The 26,181-nt window shown below is 34.6% G+C and overlaps 2 protein-coding genes across 2 annotated transcripts; both read right to left on the reverse strand.

Annotated features, from left to right (window-relative positions):
* Positions 1-5,178: 5,178 nt before the first annotated feature.
* Positions 5,179-12,431, reverse strand: LOC141559860 (olfactory receptor 51F1-like). The gene is made up of 2 exons (XM_074297518.1): positions 12,376-12,431; positions 5,179-6,064 (listed from the first exon to the last, which is right to left on the reverse strand). The coding sequence occupies exons 1-2, from the start codon at positions 12,429-12,431 to the stop codon at positions 5,179-5,181; spliced, it is 942 nt and encodes a 313-aa protein (XP_074153619.1).
* A 9,544-nt stretch (positions 12,432-21,975) lies between these two features.
* Positions 21,976-25,313, reverse strand: LOC141562449 (olfactory receptor OR51C1-like). The gene is given in 4 exon segments (XM_074302484.1): positions 21,976-22,668; positions 22,671-22,743; positions 22,745-22,927; positions 25,267-25,313. Coding segments are annotated over 4 exon segments (996 nt in total).
* Between the last annotated feature and the right edge of the window lie 868 nt (positions 25,314-26,181).

The following is a 26,181-nucleotide window of genomic DNA, read 5'->3' on the forward strand; positions in this document are numbered from 1 at the left end:
GTTTGAAGAAAGAATGCTAGATAGAGAAGGAAAGAATAAAGAACTGAAATGGAAATGGTGTTGTTAAGCAAAATAGGGACAATAGGATAATGTCAAATAAATAGTGTGTTATCACAATGTAGAGTCTCAATATTGTCATAATGTAGAGGGGTAAGGGAAGGTTGAATACCATCTTTTTAAAATTTGTAGAGACTGAAGTTCCAGATCCTTAAATAAGGTATTCAGATTTACCAAGAATCATTATGCCCAGATCCTTTTCAGGAATTTGTTTTTTCAAAGAATCAGATTTAAATAAAGCCTTATGTTCTATGACCCTCACAAAAATATGCATTTAATGTGACAGTGAAAAATGATTGAAGCAAACAAGCTGAACAATGTTGAAATATAATTTTTTTCTATATTACAAACATTATCTTATATTTGACACTCCAGCAAAAAGAATATATACAGTTCAAGCAGCTTTTTCTCCCCAACAATTATTTATTTTTTTCTCTCTACTACTCTTTCCGTCCTGTTTTCAAACACACACACACACACTTGTAATAAATAGTATGGCCAGACAAAGCTAATTCCTGCAGTGACCAAATCTAAAAATATATATCTTGTTCTGCATGTTTAAGTCAACAACACCTGTTGAAAGAGTCAAAGGATTCTTTATCATCAGTTCTGTGGAATCATGGTTGGTAGTTATGCCTTTAAAGTTATATAGTCTTTCAAAGTTGATTTTCTTTATAATATTGTTGTTATATAAATTATTCTCCTGATGTAGCTTATCTCACTCTGCATTACTTCATAACCATTTTCCCTTTATTCTTTTTAAATTACATTTTAAAGTTTATTTTATAAAATATTTCTCAATTACATTATAAAAATGTTACTTACTATTTTCTGTTCTAAACCCTCTCCTTCTCTCAACCTCTCCCCACCTACTAAAGAGACAAGAGTTATAATGCCCATTATTTTACAACATATATGTGTATATGTAAATTTGTATGTATATGGTTCTATACAAAGCATTTCAAAAAAACATTTCATGTTGGGGGAATAAAAATTATCTTCACTCAAGTCTATCACTTCTCTATCTGGAGATGGATAGCATTTTTCATAATGGGTCCTCTGGAACTGTCATGTTATCATTGTATTGATCAGAATTGCTAAGACTTTCACAGTTTGTTACTTTCACAATATTGTTACTCCTGTACATTGTATTCCTGGTTCTGCTCACTTCACTCTACATCAATTCATATAAGTCTTACCAAGTTTGGTCTGAATCCATTCATTTTATCATTTGTTACAACACAATAGTATTTCACCAAAATTATATGCAACAATTTCTTTAGCTATTACCCAATTGATGGAAATCCCCTCAATTTCTAATTCTTTGCGTATGAACTAAAATATTAGATATATAGCCATGAAGAAAAGTATGCTTAAAACTCTAAGTGGCAGTTAACTTTTTGAGGACTCAAAAATGTTGGTGTGATTTAGTGGAATAACCTAGAGAAGATTTTGTACCATTTTCCTTTAAACAAAATGTTCACTTTTCTTCTGAAATTGCTTTTTCTAATAAACTGGCAAATCTAAATAATATTCAGCTCCTTAAAGACCAGCCATGTGAGACTATATTTGTAGCAAATGCAAGTAAAACTTTAGAAAAAAATTAAATTAGTTAATATACAATTGTGATCAGAATAACCTTTATTTTAAAATTCAATAGAGCAGATATGATCATTTTAAGAAAAAGTTACACAATACACAAAGAATATTAATGTTTCTAAAGTAACATATAAATGTTATTATGCTCAATTACATTTTCTCAAAATTCATCCCTTTATTTCTCTATAACTTGGCATTATTCATATTTCTGCCTTTCTGGGCATTCTCTCAACTCTGTTTTGTGATTCTATACTCTCTGGCTTTCCCTCCTACCTGCTTCTATTACTTTACAATCTTTGTAACTCATATATATCCCACCTGTTAGGGATTATGGCCCCAACTCCTGAATGGAACAGGCCTGATGTGACCAGCACTGCCTGTCCACCTGAATGGCGAAGACTGTAAGTAATGAGGGGTGAGAACCAGGAAGGTGTGACACTCCATTTATTACAAAGACTGCAGGTCCTTTTATCATCTTGGTGCTTGTTTCTAGTTACTATTCCATATGTGTAATATGCTCTCCTGGCAGTTACAATTACTAGTCTGTCCTAGACCCACCAGAGTACCTTTGACCACTGTCCTTTGCAGTGTGAGCTCTACCCGGCTCGCCTCCTCTGAGGCCTTCTAAGGTCTCTGGCCACAATCTCTTGAATCTATAGCTTAATAACCGGTAGCGCACTCAAGAACAACCACATGTAATCTTAAAAGCCTTTATTATACCTACTCACATAATGCCCTAACTGATGCCCTGACTTGTTGGTTCCCGAGTGAACACCTGGTCAGAAGACCCACGTGTTCACTACCAAAACCCTTACCTCTTTTGGCTACCCATCTTGGCTTGGCCACCCAGGCTAGGGAGCCAGGGTGAAGAACGCCAGATTAAAGAGAGCGGTTGCTGCCTGCAGTGGGCTTACATAGGGCCTGTGAGGTCACACACACAGCCAATCAGCGAGAGAGTCACCCATTACGAAACTATCTCAATATGGCCAGGATCCCGCCCAAGGGCAGTCCTAATATCCACAGAAATTACTTCCGGGCCTCAATCTCCGATGCACTGTGTCCGCCCATTTAAAGGGCCCTTACACATATGTAATCACATTCTAGCCTATAGTAGATACATCATTCTCTATAGAAAGCTACATGTAGATATGATGTGTGCATTTCTTTCCTACTAAGGATATTCATGATACTCCCCTCTAAGGTCTGGCACCCCTCTCCTGGGAACTGTCATATTGCTTCCTTCTAGTGCCATTTTGTTTACCCTTACAAGGCTACTCTCAGAATACCTGAGCCATACACTGAGAGATGTCCAAGCCTGGCGGGGGGTTAGCAGGCCTTCTTCCCCCACCTTTTTTTATTTAGTGTAGTAATGGAGAAAGGAGAATCATAGGAATCTAGAACCATAAATCTATAGCTAGAAGAGAAATTAGAAGTCATTGAGTCAAATTCCCTTATTTTCAGTTATGGAAACTGAGTACTGGTGAGGGAAAATTACCTTAAGCCTAATGATTAGCTTAATGTCACTAATATATTATGTATTCTGACATTCTGATACATACATTCTGAAGGGGTTTTGAACCCTTGTCATGTCTAGTATTCTTCCTATGTACTATAATAATCATTCTGGATAGTACTCTTATTTTTCTCCCATAATGATATCATCATCTTCCATTGGTTCAATTATTGTAACTAATCATATGGCTTTTAATGCTATATATCTAGTAGCTCTCTCTCCCAATTTACAGTCTGACACCACTGATTGCCAACTAGTCCTGGATATCACAAGGGTATTTCAAACCCAATAAATCCATAAAGATGATTTTTGTTTTAAAAAAAAAAAGTCTCTACCACTTAATATCTGTATCTCCTTAAACAATTTGTTTTAACTTTTCAGAGTCTCAATTCCTGTATCTGTTAAAATAGGATGGTGGACTAAGTTACCTTTAAGGTTTGGTTACTCTCTAACTTGTTAATAAAGTGGATAGAATGCTAGATCTATTGGTAGAAAGACCTGAATTTGAATGTAGCCTTAAATACTAGCTTTTTGACCAAAAATAAATTACTTAACCTGCCTAACTCATGTAAAATGAGAAAAATAATAACATACCTTCCATGGTGGTTGTGATGATAAACTAACATATTTGTATAGCAAATTGCAAGCTATAAATCTTAATGTGTTATATAAATACTATTATTATGATGATCTTTTGACCAAAGAAAACTTAGTATATAAATGTATAATAGAAACCTAAGTAATCAGAAAAGGATTAGAAAGAATGATAAGCTATTGTGGTTTCCTTGAGGTATTAAAAAAAATTAAGTGAATGTCATCAGAATTTTGGGAGAGGAATTATTCTAGGATAATTTGAAAAACTAATTTTAAGAATCATTAAGACTAAGAAGGCATAGTGGGATTGTGATCACAATCTGTGGAGAGAGGCCTCACAGGCATGAAGATAATGAGCTTGCCAGAGTAGTAAGTGAGGCAATTTCTTTATGTTTGTAGATCTTAAAATAGGATTGTGAAATATGTTGATAACTGCATTTAAATATAATTAGCCTCCTTTATAATTCTGTGTATTGGTGCAGTTTAAAATATCATTCTGAGAGTCTGTAAACTTAACCAGGCCACCCAGGGGATCCAAAAATACACACACAAAAAGGCTGAGAACTCTGATCTTACACAGAGAGATATAACAATAATAATAATAATAATAATAATAATAATAATAAATGGGAATTTAAGTGGAAAAGTGACTAGTACTCAGGATTTGTACTTTAAAAGACCTGAGTTCAAATCCTATCTCAGACACTAACCTGCTTGCTATGTGCTTTAGTTTTCTCATGTATAAAATAAATATGAAAATAGCACTTGATTCATAATGATATTATGAAAAACAAATCTGTTAACAAATATAAAGTGGTTTAAAGCTTAAAGGGCTTTAGAGATTATAGCTAGTTGATTGCGTTTTTTTTTTTTTTTTTTTTTTTTTTTGAGGCTGGGGTTAAGTGACTTGCCCAGGGTCACACAGCTAGGAAGTGTTAAGTGTCTGAGACCAGATTTGAACTCCAGTCCTCCTGAATTTAAGGTTGGTGCTCTATCCACTGCGCCACCTAGCTGCCCCTTTCCATTTTTTTTTTAACCTCATTACATTAGGAGACAAGTTCTCTTCTAATTATATAAATGTCTCTTGAATAAGTAAAAAATATATTGCTGACAGGCTAACCATCACAATTTTAAATCAAACTAAAGTAGAGATTTTAAAGTATTTATTTAAAAAAAAAATTATTACACAAAGGACTATTTTTCTTTTTATTTAAGGCAATAGTTTTTAGAAGAAGCACAAATCTGTTTACTCCCACTGCCAAAACATTTCAAAGGAAATGAATCTTAAGACTATCTGGTGACCTACTTTTAAAATAATTACCCTTAGATCCATTCATATTTCAGTCGAATATCACCAGAAAGTAACATTATGCCTGCCATTTTAATCAATCAATATTCAAAATTCATACTATAGTCTACTTTGCAAGGAATAATTTGCCCACCACCTTGCGGAGCTGAGCTGTTTTCACACTGTATATAATGGGGTTAAGCACAGGTGGAAGCATTAGGTAGATGTTGGCCATCATTGTATGTACAATCTTAGGAGCTAGTTGACCATAGCGGTGCACCAGAGATAGACTAATCATAGGGATATAAAAGATGGCAACAGCTCCAATGTGAGATGCACAGGTGCTGAAAGCCTTATGCTGCTCTTTGGGGGATGCAATACTGAGGACAGAGCGGATGATCAGGATATAAGAGAGCACAATGCATGGTGTGTCAATCCCTGTGCTCAAGATGAGAGCAGCTAATCCACATATACTATTGACTTTGGTGTCTGAACATGACAACTTAATCACATCAGGATGGTAACAGTAGGAATGAGAAAGACCATTAGGACCACAGAAGGATAGCTTCTTAAATAACAAGAGTAAAGGTAGCATTAAAACTGTCATACGAATGATCATTGCTACAGCTAATTGTGTGATCCTGGCATTGGTGAGGATTGTGGTATACCTCAAAGGATCACAGATGGCCACAAAGCGATCAAAAGCCATTGCCACTAGGACTCCAGATTCCATGAAAGTAAAACCATGAAGGAAGAACATCTGGACAATGCAACCATCTAAGCTGATCTCTCTAGCATCAAACCAAAGGATGCTCAGTGTTGTTGACATTGTAGAAATAGTCAAGCCTAAGTCAGTAGCTGACAGCATGGAAAGGAAATAATACATAGGCTCATGGAGGCTCTGCTCTCTTATAATGACAAACAGAATCATGCCATTTCCCAAAAGGGCAATGGCATAGAGGCAGAAGAAAGGGATGGAGATCCAGGCATGGACTTCTTCCAGTCCTGGATGCCTGTCAAATGGAAGGTGGAAAATGGAAATGTCAAATTACTGGAAATTTCTATCATTTTTTAATGAAGTATCACTTATACTTGTATATCTCAGATTCTGCAGGAATAAAAGCAAAATGTTGTCTTTGTATACAAAAGTAATAGATGGTACTTTTATTTCAGAAAACTCCCAATGAATATATAACCCTTATTTCTAAAAATGGTGCATTTCTTCAATGTTTAGCAGTTGTTCATTTAAGTACCTGCTGAAATAGCAAATAGCTCATTAATTGAATAAGCACATAATAATTTAAAGGAAAAATTTGCACCGGTAGCATGACTGCTTGAAGTGGTGTTTCCAGCAAAAGCGATGATTTACACTGTGCTCTTCATGTTCTTTTTAGTACCTCATGAAGAAAGAAAAAATATCATTGTAATCATCATATCATTTGAATGTCAGTATCATTTACATAAAGCTGTATAGATATTATACCATTTTATTATCATAACAAACATGGGAGATCCTATAGTTAAAAGACAAATAAAAAGATCTGGGAGTGTGGGGAATGATGAGAGAGTGAAAGGTCAAAATTTCCAATCGTCCCCCAAAATACATCCAACAATGACAGAAAATATACCAAATCAAATTCTGAGCAGAAAAGACAATTAAGTCACAATAAGTCTTTTTAGGGGGAAAGAAAAAGAGATTTGCAGACACTGAAGTGGGGCTGGTCAGGAGTGCACAATCTGACACTAGTGGCAGCAGCACCTGGCTGTGCCAGTGGCAGTAGTTATGAGTAACTGCTCATTGCTCAAGCTTAGAAAAGATGCTGAATTCTAGAGCAAAAAGAGAACTTATGGGAACCCTGTGCTACCAAGGAATTCAGGATCAGATGCTACTTGGCAGCTCTTATACTAAGTATTCATTTCTGACTCATAGTTTCAGGGAAGAAAGGACAGGTTGGATCTCAAGGGAGCAAATCTCCTACCTATATAAGGTCCAAAAACTTCTTTTAGGATCATACCATATTGGAAACACTGAAAACAAAGGTCTGCAAACTGATCTGTGAAAACATAATAGAAAAGACAGATCAAGCCAGTCATCCTTTTCCCCACATCCAATGAAAATACAACTCTAAAATAAAATCTAAATTTGAGAAGTGGGCTGATAAAATGACTAAGCAACAGAAAAATAATTTATTTTGAAAAGTTACTATGGTTAAAGGAAAACTAAAGACAAAGCTTAAAAGACATGGACTTGAAAACAAATACAAAAACAAATACAAAGTCTCAAAGAAAAATGTGTATTAGATAAAAATTGAACAAGGATTTCTATAAGAGCTAAAGAAAAAAAAAGTAATCAAAGAATACGGGTACTAAAAAACTGAGAAAAAAGAATTAATAGTGAGAGAAAAAGGCACAAAAATATTGAGAAATGATTCTTTAAAAATCAGAATTGGCCAAATAGTGTGAGGTAGAAAGCTCACCAAAAAAAAAAAAAAAAAAAAAAAAAAAAAAAAAAAAAAAAAAAAGCTCTTTAAATTTAGAAATGAAAAAGAGAAAGTAAAGAAAGTAAATGAATCCATGAAACATCAAAAATAAAAGTCAATAGTTTGAAAAAATAGGGAAAGAGTGAAAGATCTCATCAAAAAAATAACTAAACCTGAATGGAGAGATATTTTATGAATAATTGGAATACTTTAAAGACATGAAAAAATAAAAAGAATCTTGCCATAATATTTCAATAAGTTACAAAAGAAAACTGCCCAGGAATCTTAAAACTGGAGGTCAAAATAAAAATTGAAGTAAGTCATTGGTCATCTCCTAAAAAAAATCCCAAAATAAAAACACCTGGGAATGTTACTGACAAAATCTAGAGTCAAGAAGAAAACGTTGCAAGCAGCCAGAAAGAAATAATTCAAATATTGATGAGCCAAAACCGGGATCCACACAGGATTTATCCACTTCAATCTTAAAGAAGGGGAATCTTGGAATGTGATTTTCTGGAAGGCAAAATAGCTTGGATTACAGCTAAAAATGATCTGTCTAGTAAAGATGAACATAATCCATTTTGGGGGGAGGGATTATGAAATAGAGATCTCTCAAGCATTCCTGATGAAAAGACTAGTCAAACAGAAAATTTAACATTTAAACACAAGACTTAAGAGAAACATAAAACCATAATGAGAAATTATAAGGGAAACTATGAAGTGTTTAATTTCTTTTATGGGGTAGAGGAATATATATAAAATCCCTAAGGTCTCTCTCATGATGAAAAATGCTAAGCACATCCTGAATAAGAACGAATAAAATCTGAATGCTTATCAACACATACTATTTTTCATTTTTTCATGATTTTTAAAGTCTGTTTCTACTTTCACATGACTAATATGGAAATATGTTTTAAGTAATTATACATATATAACATATCAAATGTCATATAATCTTTTAAAAAGAAAAGTGAGGAAGGGAGAAAATTTGGAATGCAAAATTAAGGAAAAAAAGAATGTTAAAGTGTTTTCACTATGTAATTTGGAAAAATACTATTTTAAAAAAGAACTCTACTTTTATTAAAGCAATCATCAGGTATCTACTTAGAGAGCATAGATGCGAGTCCATTATATTGAAATGATCTCAAAAAAGAATGGATAGGTAAAATGGAATAGTGGAAAGTGAGAGAAAGAATGGAAAAAAAAAAACTTCATCTAAAAGTACTGTCCAAAGAAGTTATACAATCAAGGAGAAATGAAAGAACAAAGAGGGCAATGCTTGAACTTCACTCTCATCTGAACTACTTCAAGTAGGAAAGAATGTGTGGGGTGTGTGTGTATGTGTGTGGGGGGGTGTGTGTATGAATCGAACACAAAATTTATGTAGAAAGGTATAATATTCTTCTCTAAAATATAATCTCATGTTGGGGTTTCCTTGGGGTCTCTGAGACAGCCTTAGTTTCAGTTCAGTAATCACCCCAAATGCAGCCAGGAGTTAAAGTCCAAATCCTTTATTGTCTCCTTCAAAGTCTTATTTCCTTCACTTGGGGCTCGGCTATTTTTTCTGGAGGCCTATCTCTCTCCTTGGTTCCAAGAGCCTCTGCTCCCATCTGCCTTCTCCGGCTTCTGAATCTCCACGACTGAATCCTGGTTGAGGCTCCGAGAGCTTCTCGTGGGCTTGTGTCTGGCCCTGAGAGCTTCTTGTTAAAATGCCCCACACTGAGTATATACCAATCATTATATCACTACGAAACCATTATTTGTTATAGGATTAAATCAATGCTAACCTAGATTTAACTACTGTTTCCTCAGTTCTACTTAGTACTTTGTTTCAAGTTCTGGTCCATAATATCTCCTTGTATTATTAAATCAATCATATCAACCATGCTAAATTAGATAACTATTGTCTCTATTGATTTCACTGACTTAGCACCTTGTTTCAAGTTCTGGCCCATAACAGAAGGGGATGGGGACAACTAAAGGAGGAAAGGGAAAAAGGATATTAAGGGAAATGTTGATCAGAAGCAAAACAGATTCATAAGAAGGGATCAGGATAAAAAAAAAAAAGAATCTGGAAAAGAATAAAAGAATAGGGTGATGTGAGTGCACATTTAGCCATCATAACCACAAATGTAAGTGGGATTAAAATCAACTGTAAAATGGAGGAGTATAGCATAATGGAATAGAAGATATAATGCAACAATATAATGTTTACAAGAGACATTCGAAACAGAAAGATGCTCGTGAAGTTAAAATAATAGACCATAGAAGATTCTATTATGTTCCAGCTGCAAATAAAAAGACAAAGTCCAATTGCGATCTCAGACAGTACAAAAGCCAAAATGGACCTAATTAAAAGAGATAATTGGGGAAATAAAAGGTGCCATAGACAATTACTTAATAGCACTACTAAAAATATGCATACCAAGATGGCATAGCATCCCATTTCCCCAATTTCATGTAAAAACATTATGACATTCATTAAAATTTTTGAGTCCCAAATTCACTCTATTCTTCTTTCCCTCCAGCCTCTCCCCATCTCATTGAAAAGACAAGCAATTTGATATAGATTAAACATATTAGTCATGAAAAACATATTTCCATGTTAGTCATGTTCTGAAAGAAAACAAAGCAAAACAAGTTTGTCTTTTTTTTTTTTCCAATTAGGCCTATTTTGTTTTAAAGTGTTATATTTCTCATTATTTTTTATCAATTTGTTGACTTTTTCTTCATGATTTTCTAACATTACTCTTATTTCACTTCCCAGTTATACCTCTTCCTCTCTTACTTCACTTTTAAAATCCTTTTTGAGCTTTTTCATGCCCTGGGACCAATTCATATTTTTTCTTTAAGGCCTTGAATGTAGCAGTTTTTGTTTTGTTTTGCTCTTCCCTGTCAACATAATAACTTTCTATAGTCAAGATCTTTTTGTTGTTGTTGTTGTTGTTGTTATTTACTCATTTTCCAGCCTATTTCTTGCCTTTTAACTCTACTAAAGTGAGATTCTGCTTTCATAGTGGAGGGAGTACAGTTGTTTTTGGGTGATTGTTTTCAGAGACAATTCTGAAAACCTGTATGTTTTTGGTTTTGAAGTGGTATGGTTTAGGGAAGGTTCCTTATGTGTGCTCTGATCTATGAACACTTTTCTACCCCAAAATAGAGTTCACCTGTGATGACAAGTTCTGTTCTGTGACTAAGACCTAGGACTATGACCCAGGTCTTAGTAAAAGCAATTCAACAGATCCTGCCCACAGTATCAGCCAAAGCATCCTGACTAGTTGTCTCACTAGTTGTCTGGTCCCTCATCTGCAGACTGAGAGGTTGCCAAACCACTACTGCTGCAGTTGATTCAGTCATCCCCAAAACTACTGCTGATTAGGGTGGTCTGTGCCTGGATTCTCAACATAGTGTAACAGAATTTTTCTGTTGACCTTCTAAGTTGTCTTGAACTGAAATATTGTTTCATCCCATTCTTTTGTAGTTTTGCCACTCCAGAATTGTTTTGGGGACCTTATTAAAGTTGTTTGGAGCAATTTAGGGGAGAGTTCAGGTGAATCCCTGCCTTTTCTATGACATCATGGTTCTATCCCATACCATCCCAATTCTTGAAAGAAATACTAAATAAATTACAGACAGTAAAACTATATTACCAAAGGACCTCCATCTACTGCTCTCAGACATAGATATATCTAATTGTAAATTGGACAAGAAAGAAGTGAGTTAAATAACATTTTAGAATACTTATAAGTGACAGACTTATGGAGAATATTGCATGGAAGAGAAAGGTGTATATCTATTTCTCAGTTATGCATGGCATATTCAATAAAATTGACTATATATTAGGGCATAAAAATTTCAAACAAATGCAAAATACAAAAATAATATGCCATTTGAGAATTTACTGCAATGTAAATTTATACAGTAAAGAACTTTTGAAGCATAGAATAAAAATGAGAATGAAATAATGTAATTCCAAAGAAATGGGCCAAAGAATAAAACAGAAATAAATAGTATTTTATTGAAGATAATGACTATAATAAGACAACAAAATTAGTGGGATGCAGCCAAAATTTTCCTCCATAGGATGTTCTTTAATGAGTTCAACATGTATATCTAAATTACTGAAGGTATTTTAGGAGATATAAAAGGAGAATGACACTTATACCTTTTTTCCCCTAGATTCTAACATCTTCCTGAGGATTAAATCCACATATCCATGAAATATGAAATAATACAAACATAAAATTATTTATAATAAAAATCTATATTTTGAAAATATTGAGTATAAATTTACAAATATGTAATACATACTGTCAGGGGCTATCCCTTATCAGGCAGAAGGAATTCTCAGTTGTTACTAATAAAGAAAGTTAGTGATCTTCTTAGTGCTAGGAATCATGAATCTCTGGTTTTTATGCTAAAAATGAGCTGAATGAAGGAACTATAACTGGGATGTGATTCTCTCTAGAGCAATGGCCAATGCAAGGGAAGTGCAATATTCAGCTCTCTCTGGGGATGTTTTGCTTTTTACCTTAGAGAATAGAATACAATAATTTCACAGAGAAATCAATATGGCAGCTCCATATGATCTGAGTCCCAGAGTGAATTAGAGCCAAAATCAAAAGGGAAGAACAACAGTAGCAAAACAACAACCAACATTTCATGAAACTTTGGTATAAATGAGATCTTTTAATGTTATTTCTGTACACAGAACAAAAATGACAAAGGAGATTACAGGAAAACATATAACTTTCTTGAATCTAGAGAAGACATAAAGATGTTCTTTAAATATTGCCAGAGTAGTAAAATGGTGGACAGGTTTGACTTGCTTTGCTTTGCTTAACCCAAGTATCAGGACCAGAAGGAATAAAAGGTAGAGAGAATTTAAAGAAGAGGACATGTGTAGGAAGGCAAAGATCAGCAAGATATAAAGAACAGATTTCCCCATAATCATATCTTTCTAAAAGTTGAATGTGTCAAAGATAGTGGGCTCTTCTTCTATCAACATTAACCAAATGTGGGTTATTACTTGGGTATGTTGTAATGAGAATACTTGTTCCAGGCTGGATAGGTCTAACTATCTTTTATTTCCCTTGCCTCCTCTGAAATTCTGTGATTCTCTGCCAAGGGTGGTCATATAATGGGACTACAAGATGTTTAGAATATTTGGTACAAAGCAAGTTTTCATGATGAGATGACATAAGTTTTTTAGAAACATACAAATGTATATACTTTTGCATTTCATAAATAAGTACCATTTTTTTAACTCTGTGTCCCAACTCTCAATGTTTTAGTTAATCTAATTTGGAATTGTTTTTCTAGTTTTTTCTAGTATTCTCTCTTTATATTCTATAACAAGTAGCAGTCCATTAAGTGTGGTTGTCCTCATGATGTTTCATTTACCTCTTATAGACATTGCAAGGAAAAATGCAAAAGTGCCTAATTAAAACTCATATTATTTTCTTTGGTAATTTGACCAAGATTTCACATTGACTATCAAATAGTAAATTAATATTTGAAAATGTCATAAAAATTATATGGTTAGTAGCCTCTTCTGCCCCCTCCATTTAAATATATATTTCTGATAATATTCACATGTTGTAATATGGGAGCCATCTGCCAGTGGCTGCTGGAGGTGTAACTCAGACTTGTAGAATGGATCTCTTCATGTGAGAGGATGATGATGATGATGATGATGATGATGATGATGATGATGATGATGCAAGGAGATTGAGAGGCAGTTGCTGTTCTCTGACCTCTCTTCCCTCTGCCTCCAATTTATTTCATTCCCTATCAACAAGGAACATCTGTGTCAGCAAAGGCTGCTTTGCAACTCCTTCAGATGTTATTCACAGCTATGGAGGTTCTCAGAAAATTGACCTGCCCCTTCACCTAGGCATGATCCTTATCATTCACAGGAAAATAGGAAAGTGTCTTCATAAAACTACTATAGCTAAAGTATTTATGACTCAGATGCTGACATCTGTGGTAATAAATGTCCTAATACTTAAGTAGTGTGATTTTCAGACAGCACACATGCCATGATATCCTCCAGTTCTTTCTATATAAAATAATCTTCTAAAGTTTATGCTCCATTGACATAAACATCAAGAAGCCATAATAACTTGGACACCATGATGAGGGATAGCAATAAGATTGTTGTGGCAGCAAGAAATCGCAGAAGGTAGAAAAATATTATCAATGCTTCTACCTCAATGTGAGATTCTCAGAGTAAGACATATCTACTTAGTGCTTAGTGCTAATGCCTTCCTATCATTGATAATCTCTAACTTATTGTACATGTGTGATAAGTATGAAATCGCATCAGAAACACATGTGACATGAAATATAGATATGCACAATATGATATATATGTGGGTGTGTGCATATGTATATACAAATACATACACATATATGTGTAGTTTACCTATTGTCTCTCCCACTAGAATGTGAGCTCCTTTAGAGTAGGGAGTGTCTTTTACTATTTTTATCCCCAAAGCCAAGCATAGTGCTTAACTGACACATGGTAAACACTTGATAAATGTTTATTACCTAACTGATAGCATAGAGACCCATTATACAATATTATCCTTCGTGCCTCAAATTGATATTCTTAGATCATAATTCAAAGAATGCTAGTACATATCATATCAGATATGGAAGAAATCTTAGAAATCATCTAATGAAAACTTTAGTTTATGTAGAAAATAAACTGAAGCCTTGAGACAGGAACTAACTCCCATGATAAGTTAATGGCAAATTTAGGACTAATTTATGTTGTTCTTCAGTTCAACGTGAATGATGCTGGAGGTGAGAAACAAGTAGAAACCTATGGACCAATGTTTTTTTAAACAAATTCATGGGAACTAATGAATTAATCAAATGCAGTAATAAAGGGAGAAGAGAAAAAAGGACCCAGAACTGAGTTCTATTGGACACTAATGCTTGGTTGGCACATTTGGATAAGAATTCCACAAAGGAGATAGAGATGGAATAGTTGGAATAAAAGAACAAAAGACAATGGTGTCCTGAAACCCGAGAGAAGTATTAAGAAGAAAGTGATCATTACTGCCAAAAGCTAAAGAGAGATAAAAAAGAATGAGAATTGAGAAAGGGTCATTGGATCTAATAAGCATATCTGAAGTTTTGGAACAGATCCCATCACCAGCTTATTCAAAGCGTGGGAAGCATACAGGCAATGTTCTAAAACTCAGTACCTAACAGTGATAATTCATGCCTTTTGTAGTCAAGGTCACACAGATAGTAAACTTTAGAGATGATAGTTGTAGATAAAAGGAAGATTTTAAAAAATAAAAGCAGTTAGGGGATATCAAGGAGGAACTGAACTTTTACAGATCATTATTCAAAATCTTCCTTGGAAATATGCTTAAAAGGTTTGCAACTCTTTAACCTATATCAGATTGTTTGCTGTCTTTGAAAAGAGGAAGGTAAGAGAGAGAAGGAGAAAAATTTAGAATACAAAATCTTACAAAATGAATGTTTAAAAATCTATATGTGTATTTGGAGAAATAAAATACTATTAAGAAAGGAAAAAAATTCTTCATTCCAAGTGAAATACCTATAAAACAATGAAATGAGAAGACATCAAAATAAATGTAATAAATGTTATGCTTGAGCCTGTGACCTTTCATTAGAAGAAATGCAATTTGTATGAGACTATACATGTCCATTGTCCAGCTTAAACACGTAAGTGGATTAGGAGCAATCACCTTATAATAGAAAATTAAGTATTATTAAGTATCATTGTGGTTGTTGATTTTCATTTTTAAAGACTATCAGTAACATCACAGAGTGATATTGATTTGAGCATAAATTGGATTTGAATGAAGCAAAGTTGCACAGTCTTTAGCCTCACCCTCTCTTCCATAGTCATCATAGTCCAGTGGCAAGACAAAAGTCAAGATGACAGATGATGTGTGGAATGCAGAGGATGACCTTGGTATCTATAATGTGTGATTAATCTCTAAGCATTAAGTACCTGCTTCAGACACCTTCATGGACATTAGAACATTATTATTCTCATCTTTCAATTCTGCCAGGGGACATCTTCACATGCAAGTATAAATCCTTCTAACTCAACAATAAATTTGAGGTTTGTTGGTTACTCTCAACCTAGTTTATAGCACCCTCTGTCAAGATGGTTGTGACTACTATATATATATTACTGCTTCTTGTAACCAGGGATGAGAGTTGAGTGACAGGTAAACACTGAAGGCTCAGCAGTCCTAAAAAGGGCTAATCACTATTTTCAGCAAAACATCCAAGACAATTCTGAAGAACTTATAATGAAAAATGTTATCCATTCCCAGACAAAGAACTAATGAAATCTGAATACAGATAAAATCATGCATTTTTAAACTTTATTTTTCCTGGACTTTTATTTTGGCCTATGTTTTCTTTTACAATATGTTTTGCATGGCTACATATGTATAACGTATCAAATTACTTGACTTCTCAATAAGGGGACTGGGGAGATAGGGAGAAAATGTGGAAATAAATCCAAAAAAGGCAAAATTGTGATGCAGAAAAGACTCAGTTATTGATAGAGAACCTCAGATGACTTATTCACACAATTTACTCACATAAACATGTCATAAACTCATAATATTATAATATTTGTGTATCATGAATGACCAATTTATTGGAAGTGATAAAACTATATATTTTTCTTAAGTGCTTTTCAAAAGGAGGAAGATAAGGCTTATATTTATCTTTTCTGTTTGAGGAAGTTTTAAAATATGGCTGGGGTTGAAAGGTGCTTACTCCATAGAACTTGTAGACCCATCAGTCTTACAAAAGCTGTCAGAGATCAACATGAGATGATGATGATGATGACGTGGTTGATGATGACGGCAGTGGTGGTGATGATATTGATTATAATAAGAATGATAGCAGCTAATATTTTTCCTCCCCTTAGACCACTGTAAGGTAAGATATATTTCTTTACCCACATATGTAATTTACTATCTGAATCAATTCTGTTGAAAGTAAGGTTCACTCATTCTTCCTCTTGCCCTCTTTCCTTCCACTATAAAAGCTCTTTCTTGCCTCTTTTTATGACAGATAGTTTGTATCATTATACTTCTCCTTTTCCCTTTCTCCCAGTACACTTAATTTTACTATTTTTAAGATATTATCTCTTCATATTCACCTTATATCTGTGCCCTCTGACTATATATACTCCTTTTAATTGTCATATTAATGAGAAAACTCCAATGAGTTATAAGTATTATTTTTCCATGTAGGAATATGAACAGATAAACCTTATTAAATCCCTTATGATATCACTGTCCTAATTACCTCTTTATACTCCTCCTAAGTCCTGTATTTGAAAATCAAATTTCTTATTCATTTCTGCTCTTTGTATCATGAATGCTTGAAAATCCTCAATTTCATTGAATGCCCAACTCTTCTCCCGAGTAATTATACTCTATTTTGCTGGGTAGGTGATTCTTGGTTATAATTCTAGCTCCATTGCTCTCCAGAATATCATACTGTAAGCTCTCCAATACTTTAATGTAGAAGTTGCTAAATCTTGTATTATGCTAACTGTGGCTCTGTTAATTCTTGAATTGTTTTTTTCTGGATGTTTGCAATATTTTCTCCTTGATCTGGGAGTTCCAGAATTTGGCTGTAATATTCCTGGAAGTTTTCATTTTGAGATCTCTTTCAAGAGGTAATTGGTGGATTCTTCCCATTTCTGTTTTACACTCTGGTTCTAAAACATCAGGACAATTTTTCTTGATAATTTTTTTATATTTTTTTAAAAATTTCCTCATTTTTAATAGCTTTTTATTTTACCAAATACATTCAAATATAGTTTTCAACATTCACCTTTGCAAAATCTTGTGGTCCAACTTTTTCTCCTTCCCCTTTACCCCCTCTCATAGACCATAAGCAATATAATATAAATTAAACATGTGCAATTCTTCTAAAAATATTTTCATATTCATCACACAGCACAAGAAAAATCAGATCAAAATGTTAAAGAAATAAAAAAGCAAACAATCAAAAAATAAGATGAAAATACTATGCTTTAATCCATATTCAGTGTCCATAGTTCTCTCTCTAGATATGGATGTCTCTTTCCATCACAAGTCTATTGGAATTGCCTTGAATCACCTCATTGTTTAAAAGAGCCAAGTCCATCACAATTGATCATCACATAATCTTGTTGCTGTGTACAATATTCCCTAGGTTCTACTCATTTCACTTAGTATCAGTTTATGTAAGTTTTTCCAGGCTTTTTCTGAATCAGTCTCCTTACTAGTTCTTATAGAACAAATAATATTCCATTATCTTCCTACATTGTAACTTATTCAGCCATTCCCTAGTTAATAAAACTCAATTTCCAGCTATTTTCCTCTCCAAAAAAGGCTGCTATAAACATTGTAGCAAATGTTGCTCCTTTTCCTTTTTTTATGATCTCTTTGAGATACATACTTATTAGAGACACTACTAGATCAAATGGTTTGCACAGTCTGATGTTCCTTTGAGCATAGCTCCAAATTGCTTTTTAGAATAGTTGGACCAATACTTAATAATTTTTTGAAAGATGATGTCCAAGCTCTTTTTTTGATCATTGCTTTCAGATAAACAAATAATTTTTTTAAATTATCCCTCCTTGGGAGATAATAAATAGATTAGAGGAACAGAGGATAATCTACCTCTCAGACTTGTGGAGGAGGAAGGAATTTATGACCAGAGGAGAACTAGAGATCATTATTGATCACAAAATAGAAGATTTTGATTACATCAAACTAAAAAGTTTCTGTACAAATAATACTAATGCAAACAAGATTAGAAGGGAAGTAACAAATTGGGAAAATATTTTTAAAAACAAAGGTTCTGACAAAGGTCTCATTTCCAAAATATATAGAGAACTGACCATAATTTATAAGAAACCGAACCATTCTCCAATTGATAAATGGTCAAAGGATATGAACAGACAATTCTCAGAGGAAGAAATTGAAACTATATCCACTCACATGAAAGAGTGTTCCAAATCACTACTGATCAGAGAAATGCAAATTAAGACCACTCTGAGATACCACTACACACCTGTCAGATTGGCTAAGATGACAGGAACAAATAATGATGAATGTTGGAGGAATTGTGGGGAAATTGGGACACTAATACATTGCTGGTGGAGTTGCGAAAGAATCCAGCCATTCTGGAGAGCAATCTGGAATTATGCCCAAAAAGTTATCAAACTGTGCATACCCTTTGACCCAGCAGCGCTACTACTGGGATTATATCCCAAAGAAATACTAAAGAGCGGAAAGAGACATATATGTGCCAAAATGTTTGTGGCAGCTCTTTTTGTTGTAGCTAGAAACTGGAAGATGAATGGATGTCCATCAGTTGAAGAATGGTTGGGTAAATTGTGGTATATGAAGGTTATGGAATATTATTGCTCTGTAAGAAATGACCAGCAGGAGGAATACAGAGAGGCCTGGAGAGACTTAAATCAACTGATGCTGAGTGAAATGAGCAGAACCAGAAGATCACTGTACACTTCAACAACAATACTGTATGAGGATGTATTCTGATGGAGGTGGAAATCTTCAACATAAAGAAGATCCAACTCACTTCCAGTTGATCAATGATGGACAGAGGTAGCTACACCCAGAGAAGAAACACTGGGAAGTGAATGTAAATTGTTAGCACTAATATCTGTCTGCCCAGGTTGCATGTACCTTCGGATTCTAATGTTTATTGTGCAACAAGAAAATGATATTCACACACATGTATTGTACCTAGACTATATTGTAACACATGTAAAATGTATGGGATTGCCTGTCATCTGGGGGAGGGAATAGAGGGAGGGGGGGTAATTTGGAAAAATGAATACAAGGGATAATATTATAAAAATATATATATATATATAATTAAAATAAATAAATAAATTATCCCTCCTTTCCAGGACAATTGTTTTTCCAATAAGATATTTCCCTTTTTTTTTCTTTTTACTTTTTGGTTTTGCTTTTTTGTATCTTCATTTCCCATAAAGCAAATAGCTTCTATTTGCTCAATTCTAATTTCTAAAGAATTATTTTCCTTCATGAGATTTTATAACTCCTTTATCATTTGGTCAATTTTGATTTTTAAAACATTCTTTTTCTCATTGGCTTTTTTTATTTCTTTTTGTACCACTCTCAGTTCCTTTCTTAATTTTTCCTCTTTCTCTTAGTTAATTTTTAAAATCCTTTTTGAACTCTTTGGTAGTCTGAAACCAATTTTAATTTTTCTTGGAGGCTTTGGATATAAGAGCTTTGACTTTATCATCCTCTTTTGAGTGTGTGCTTTGATCTTCCTTGTCACATCGTAACTTTCTATAATCAGAAACTTTTTCTGTTGTCTGATCATTTCCCTATCCTATTACTCAACTTATAACTCTTTGTTAAAATAAGGCTCTGTTTTCACAGTGGAAGTTATACTTTCTCAAGCTTCAAGAATTTTTGTGCAACTGTTTTCAGAGATCCTTCTAGGGGTTTGACCACAAGCTCCTTTTTCTGCTCTGGAACTTTTAGGAGCATCACTGCCCCTCTGTTGTTGTAAGATCAAGTATGCTAAAGAGTCAGAGTCCTTCCTCAATGCTAATGAGGAGGCCTCTTCTGAGTTGAGACCATGTCTGAAAATATATGTCTTTTCTTCAGTTTTCAACCATTGCCTCTCCATTCAAAATTAGCTAGTGTTCTTAATCATTAGTCCCATGGAGTTATAATCTATCTTTTCCTTGATCAGATTTCTAAAGTATTTCAATATCATTCTTCCTTACATAGCATTAAAATTTAATAGTCACTTCTTTCAAACTGGTTTAAATGGGATTCATCATACTCCTAGTTATTCTACTCACTCTTCCAAAAAATTCTATAAATGTACTACTGATTGGAAGCATAAGTAAGCATAAGTGAATTTTCCTGAAAAGAGAAACCATTTGAGTTGATCTTTGAAGTATGGCTGCAGTTATGATAATAATGTATTTGTTTAACATTTAGTGGATTACAAAGCACTTTGAACATAACAATCCAGTCAGATAAAAGAAGTTAGGAATTCAATACATGAAGAGAGAATGAGAATATACTTCTTGAATAGGAAAAAAATATGGGTAAAAATAATATAGAACTGTGAAAATATAACTCCTGAGTGGGATTCAGGGAACTGTCTGATTTGGCTGGTGTAAAAATGTAGAGGCAAGAGATAGGAGATAAAGACTAAAAACAGGGCACTGTTAGATAGTCAAGAAGAATTTGAGTTTTCTGTATTAAGCAGCAGGAAAAACTGAAAGATTCTTGAGCAAAGGAGCAATATTACCTGGGAATATAAAAAAGGAGAAAAAAAGTCTATTATGGCAGATCAAGTAAAGGGTGCTCCAATTAAAGTAAAAAAAATAAAATAGAATAAGGTAAATGTGAGAGGTTCAAAACTGGTATTGGTAATTTTGATTGGTTGTATTTGATGGTATCTCATATCAGTGATAAGGGAAAGGAAAATATAATAGATAATCTTCAGGCTATAAACATAAGAGATAAGGTACATAATATAGAAAGAGTGAAGTCAGAATGAGGATACATATTTGGATGTTTGCTGAATATATATTGGAATCCTTTTGGTAATTGGATTTGGAAAGGAACCTTTCTGTCCACCTGATAAAATGTCTAGGAAAGTCTTCACTGAGGAAAAACAAATAAATTATTTACTCCAAATAATTTCTAAGCTGAGCATTTCTTGCTTTGTAGTCTCAATTTTATTTTAAAAGATGGATAAATCCTCAGTGATCTGACACTAACAGTAATAGAGGACTGACATCTTCTCTTATCAGTAGTGGTGGGGGATGAAATGACTTGAAGTGTGGCAATTAGTTCTGCCATTGTACCCACAAGCTGTTTGTTTGGAGAGTCAAAACTAAGGAGGGAATACTTTTCAGTTTAATTATAGAAAAATTTTCTAGCTCTTTCCATTCAATATGAATATGATAAAACAGCAGGAAGAATAGGATTAATAGGGAAGAGTGAGACTCCTGAATAAAAGAGAATTTGGCAGCCCAACAAATAAACAGGAATATCAAGATAGAAAATAAGTATAGGATTTAATGCAGAGAAACCATTTAGGGATTATGGCAAATGGCGAAACAACTAAAGGATCCTGGAGACTAAGTGGTGCAAATTAATGGATTGTATATTTAGAAGTAGAAAGGAATTTAGTGATCATCTAATCTATTCTCTTCATTTTATAGCTAAGGAAATTGAAATCCAGATATAGTGATCCATTTAAAATATCATATAAAACACATGACAGACGCAGAATTTGAATTTAAGATCTCTGACTCTCTTTCTATTATACCAACCTCCTTGACAACAGGTAGATGGAGAGTTCACATCTCCATAGTGGTCACTCCATTTCATATACCCCCAGAATGGTTACAGCCTTGAACCATTTATTTGGAAAATTTTGAGAATAACCCTGTAGATCTGCTTAGTTTTCACACTGTAGATGATTGGATTAAGTACAGGAGGAAAGAGGAAATGGAGATTTGACAATAGCACGTGAATGTATGGAGGGAAATTATAGTCAAATCTGTGCATAAGAGCCAGAATGATCCAAGGGATATAGAAGATAGCAAATGCTCCTATGTGGGAAATGCAGGTACTGAAGGCCTTGTACCACTCATCAGGAGAAGCAATGTTGAGGATGGACTTGATAATTAGTACATAGGAGAGAATGATGCATGAAATGTCTATGCCTGAGGTCATGATGAGAGCAAGGAGTCCAACAATGCTGTTGATCTTGGTGCTTGTACATGACTGTTTAATTATATCTGGGTGGAAACAGTAGGAATGTAAGAGAATATTGGTACCACAGAATGACAATCTCTTGAGGAGCAAAAGGAGGGGCATCAGATTGAATAGCATCCTCACAAAAATCCCTAGCCCAGCTTTCACAATTCTGGAGTTGGTTAAAATGGTAGCATATCTCAGAGGTTTGCATATGGCAACAAAGCAGTCAAAGGCCATGGCCAGAAGCACAGAGGATTCCATAAGTGTGAAGCCATGGAGGAAGAACATTTGTACAATGCAGCCATCAAGACTGATCTTCCTGGCATTGAACCAAAAAAAACCCCAATTATAGTAGGCAAGGAAGAAATTGTGATACCCAGATCAGTGGCTGACAGCATAGAGAGAAAGTAGCTCATAGAGACTTTGCTCAGTCATCACTATATACATGATCATAGCATTCACTAAGAGGGCCACAATACAGAGGCAAGAGTAAGGGATAGAGATCCAGATGTGAAAAACTTCAAGCCCTGGAATACCCGTCAGGAGGAAGGTAGAAGAAGTGATGTTACTCCAAGATGGCATGCTGATCTGACAACTTTACGTTCAGTTAGAAAGCTCAGATCCTGTAATGATGAACAGTAATGATTTCCCCTTAAATTTCTCTTAATTCATTCCTCTCTTCAAGAAATTTCAGTAGCTACCTATTGTCCCTAGGACAAATTATAACTTAAAGCTCTCCCACAACCTTTTTTCAAAATAGATTTCCATACTGATTTTACTTCTCATACATTCTGACATAGGCATATAGGGTGTGTGTGTGTGTGTGTGTGTGTGTGTGTGTGTGTGTGTGTGTGTGTGTGTCTGTGTGTGTGTGTGTGTGTGTGTCTATGTCTGTGTGTGTGAGGAGAGGAGGGGGATGGTTCTGGCTTTACAATCAGGAAAACCTAAGTTCAAATCCTTACTCAAACCCTTCTTGCTATGTGACACTAGGTAAGTCACTACAACTACACTTCTCTAGATCCATCCCAACCCTCCACCTGGTTTGACCATCTCAGGCTGCCCAGCCATCTCACCTGCCCTGATCTGCTCTGGCTGTCCCAGCCCCCCACCAAGATACCCAATATAACAGCTTCCTTCAGCTAAGGCCTTTGCAGATGGACCTAGATAGCTCATTCAGATGCTAGGACCCTTGTGCCCACTGAGAAAATATTCTCAGACTTTGACATGTTTTATGATTCCCTTGACTTTGCAAAGAAAAATGAACCAAAGCACAAACATACAAGTATGTTCTGTTTGAAAAGAAAGAGACAATAGGAAAGCAGTAAAAGGAAGACAAGAACACAGAATGAAGCAAATCATGGGTTGGTGCTGGCAAAAAGAAGGAAGAAAATGCTTTATGAATGATTGTTTATATATAAATATAATATGGAATTTTCATCAGAGTAAAAATATATAAAAACTTAAAAAATAAAATCTTTTACAATACAACCTCAACCTTTCTTTTCAGGCTCACATAGATTATTAAATTATGGCCTTCTAAGGGACAGGAATTTTTTATGCCTTTTTTTCAGTACTAAGTACAGTGCTGGCACATAGCAGATGTTTAAGAAATGTTTTTTTTTGATAGAATGTCATCCTGAATTATTAAATCTAGCTAAATTGGCATCTCTGTTTGTAGCTAAATTGGCATTGGACATAACACTACATCTTCTATCTCTATGATTTAATGCCACCCATCCTCCAAGACAGGACTCTTCTTGCTCTTCACATGTCCCTCAAAATCTCTCTCTCTTCCTGTATGACTTAGTTCAAGTAATACTTCCTACACAAAGCATTTTCTGATCCCTTGTAACTACTGATTATCTGCATGTCTTTTATTTAGCTACCTCATATTTATTTTTACTGGGGTAACTAGCTGGTTCAGTGGCTAGAGTACTGGGATCAGGATCAGGAGTTATTCTACATATACTTGTATATTGCATATTATCTCTTCTGTTAGAACATAAATTCCTTTAGCGCATAGTATGTATTTTTATTATTTGAATTCCCAGAACAAAGTACCTGACACTTAATGGTTCTTAATAAATAATTATTGATTGATTTTTTACATCACTTATCTGAGTGCTGTAGTACTTGTCACATGGTATTTCCCTTTATTGTTCATGATGGTCATGACATAAGATATAAGAATACAAGGGCAGTCAATAACTGTTGTTAAAAAGATGGCAAAAAGTCCCATGATGCTGTTGATCCTGTTGTCATTGCATGACAGCTTGATTACATTCACATGGTAGCAATAAGAGTGAGAAAGAACCTTTAAGTGACAAAATGACAGCTTTTTGAGAAGCAGTACCACTGGAGTCATGATTTATAGCCTGGGAACAGGGAATTCTCTGCCTGAATTGTGGAGGGGAGGGTGTGTGTGTGTGTGTGTGTGTGTGTGTGTGTGTGTGTGTGTGTGTGCTTTTCCTGAGATGAATCAGAAGATTTAAAGATGAATATGTTATTAAAAGTTATCTAATTCACTATTGTATTTTTGCAAAGGAGGAAACAGGATTATAGAGGGTTGGAAGGAAATCCAAGTCTTTTGAATCTGAATCTGATGAGAATTAGGTAAGGAATGCCTGAATGAAATTAGGATTAATAGAGGTCTAATGGCAGGTTCGGGATACAAGGAGTCAGATAGAGCTTTCCTGCAACCTCTTTTGGATTTAGCGCAAGGATACATAGTTAAATGCAGTCTAGTGATAGCACAGAGTCCCCTGTAAAGGAATTTACAGTCCCAAAAACCTAGATTGATAAAAAGGTTTATTGTAGAGATTTGGAAATAATGGTAAAGGTAGAAAAACGCCAGGGCCAGGGCAGGTGCCAAGCAGACATAGTCAGCATATGCTATGTTTGGGGCTCCTGCAAAAAGTGGGCTCCAGGGTTTACCTTTTTATAATGGGAACTTTTGGTCTTGAAGGTGGGTGGAGTCCCATGTTGGCTCCTGGTTGGTGTCAACCAGGGTTAGAATTGAATAGAATTCAATGGGTTTTTAGATAAGGAACTGTTTGTGGGGGTTGGGGAAACCTGAGCAGATTAGAGTAGGAGCTGGGACAGCCCAAGTTAGCTCAGATCAGGTAGGGGCTGGGAAAGCCTGGATATCATTGGAATTCAAAAGAATGCTTTTTACTAAGATTTGTGAATCAAAGGTCCTAGCTTCTTCAGCCATGGTGGGGGGGGGGGGAGGGGGAGAGGAGGGTTGGGAATCAGAAAGAAATCTTAAAGGGACCTCAATCCACATCAAATCCATTGGTTTTTTTCCTGCCAAAAGAAAATATTTGGAGGACTGGTATATGGAAGTATTAGATTTGCTCCTGCTTGGTATCAGTCTTCTACTCTTATACTTGTATTCCTATCTCTGCACAGGAAGGTCAAGTTCACTGATTGAGAACCCATAATCATAGCAGTGAGTGGAAGTGACAGAGGTCAAATAAAGGAAGAATTTTTTAGCAGTTAATTCAGAGGCTTTAAACATGGGGTTCTCCATTAATTTATTTTCTTAAAAATATTTTGATAACCATATTTCATTATAATTGTTTTCCTTTGTAATAATCAGCATTTTAAATATTTAAAAACATTATTCTAAGAAGGGGTCCACGGGTTTACCAGACCACCAAAAGATTTGATGACACAGAAAAAGATTAAAAAGTGTTAAATTATTAACTAACTAGTGTTGAAACAAATTTCCTTGAAAGCTAAAGTTGTGTTTTTTCTTATGAGGAATTGAGTTGGCTTTATGGATAAAGTGCTGCTCTAAAATTAGAAAGAACAGATCTTAAGTCTTGTTGAGGTGGTAAAGTGGAG

This window comes from Sminthopsis crassicaudata, chromosome 3 (assembly GCF_048593235.1).
Source record: "Sminthopsis crassicaudata isolate SCR6 chromosome 3, ASM4859323v1, whole genome shotgun sequence".
Lineage (NCBI taxonomy): Eukaryota > Metazoa > Chordata > Mammalia > Dasyuromorphia > Dasyuridae > Sminthopsis > Sminthopsis crassicaudata.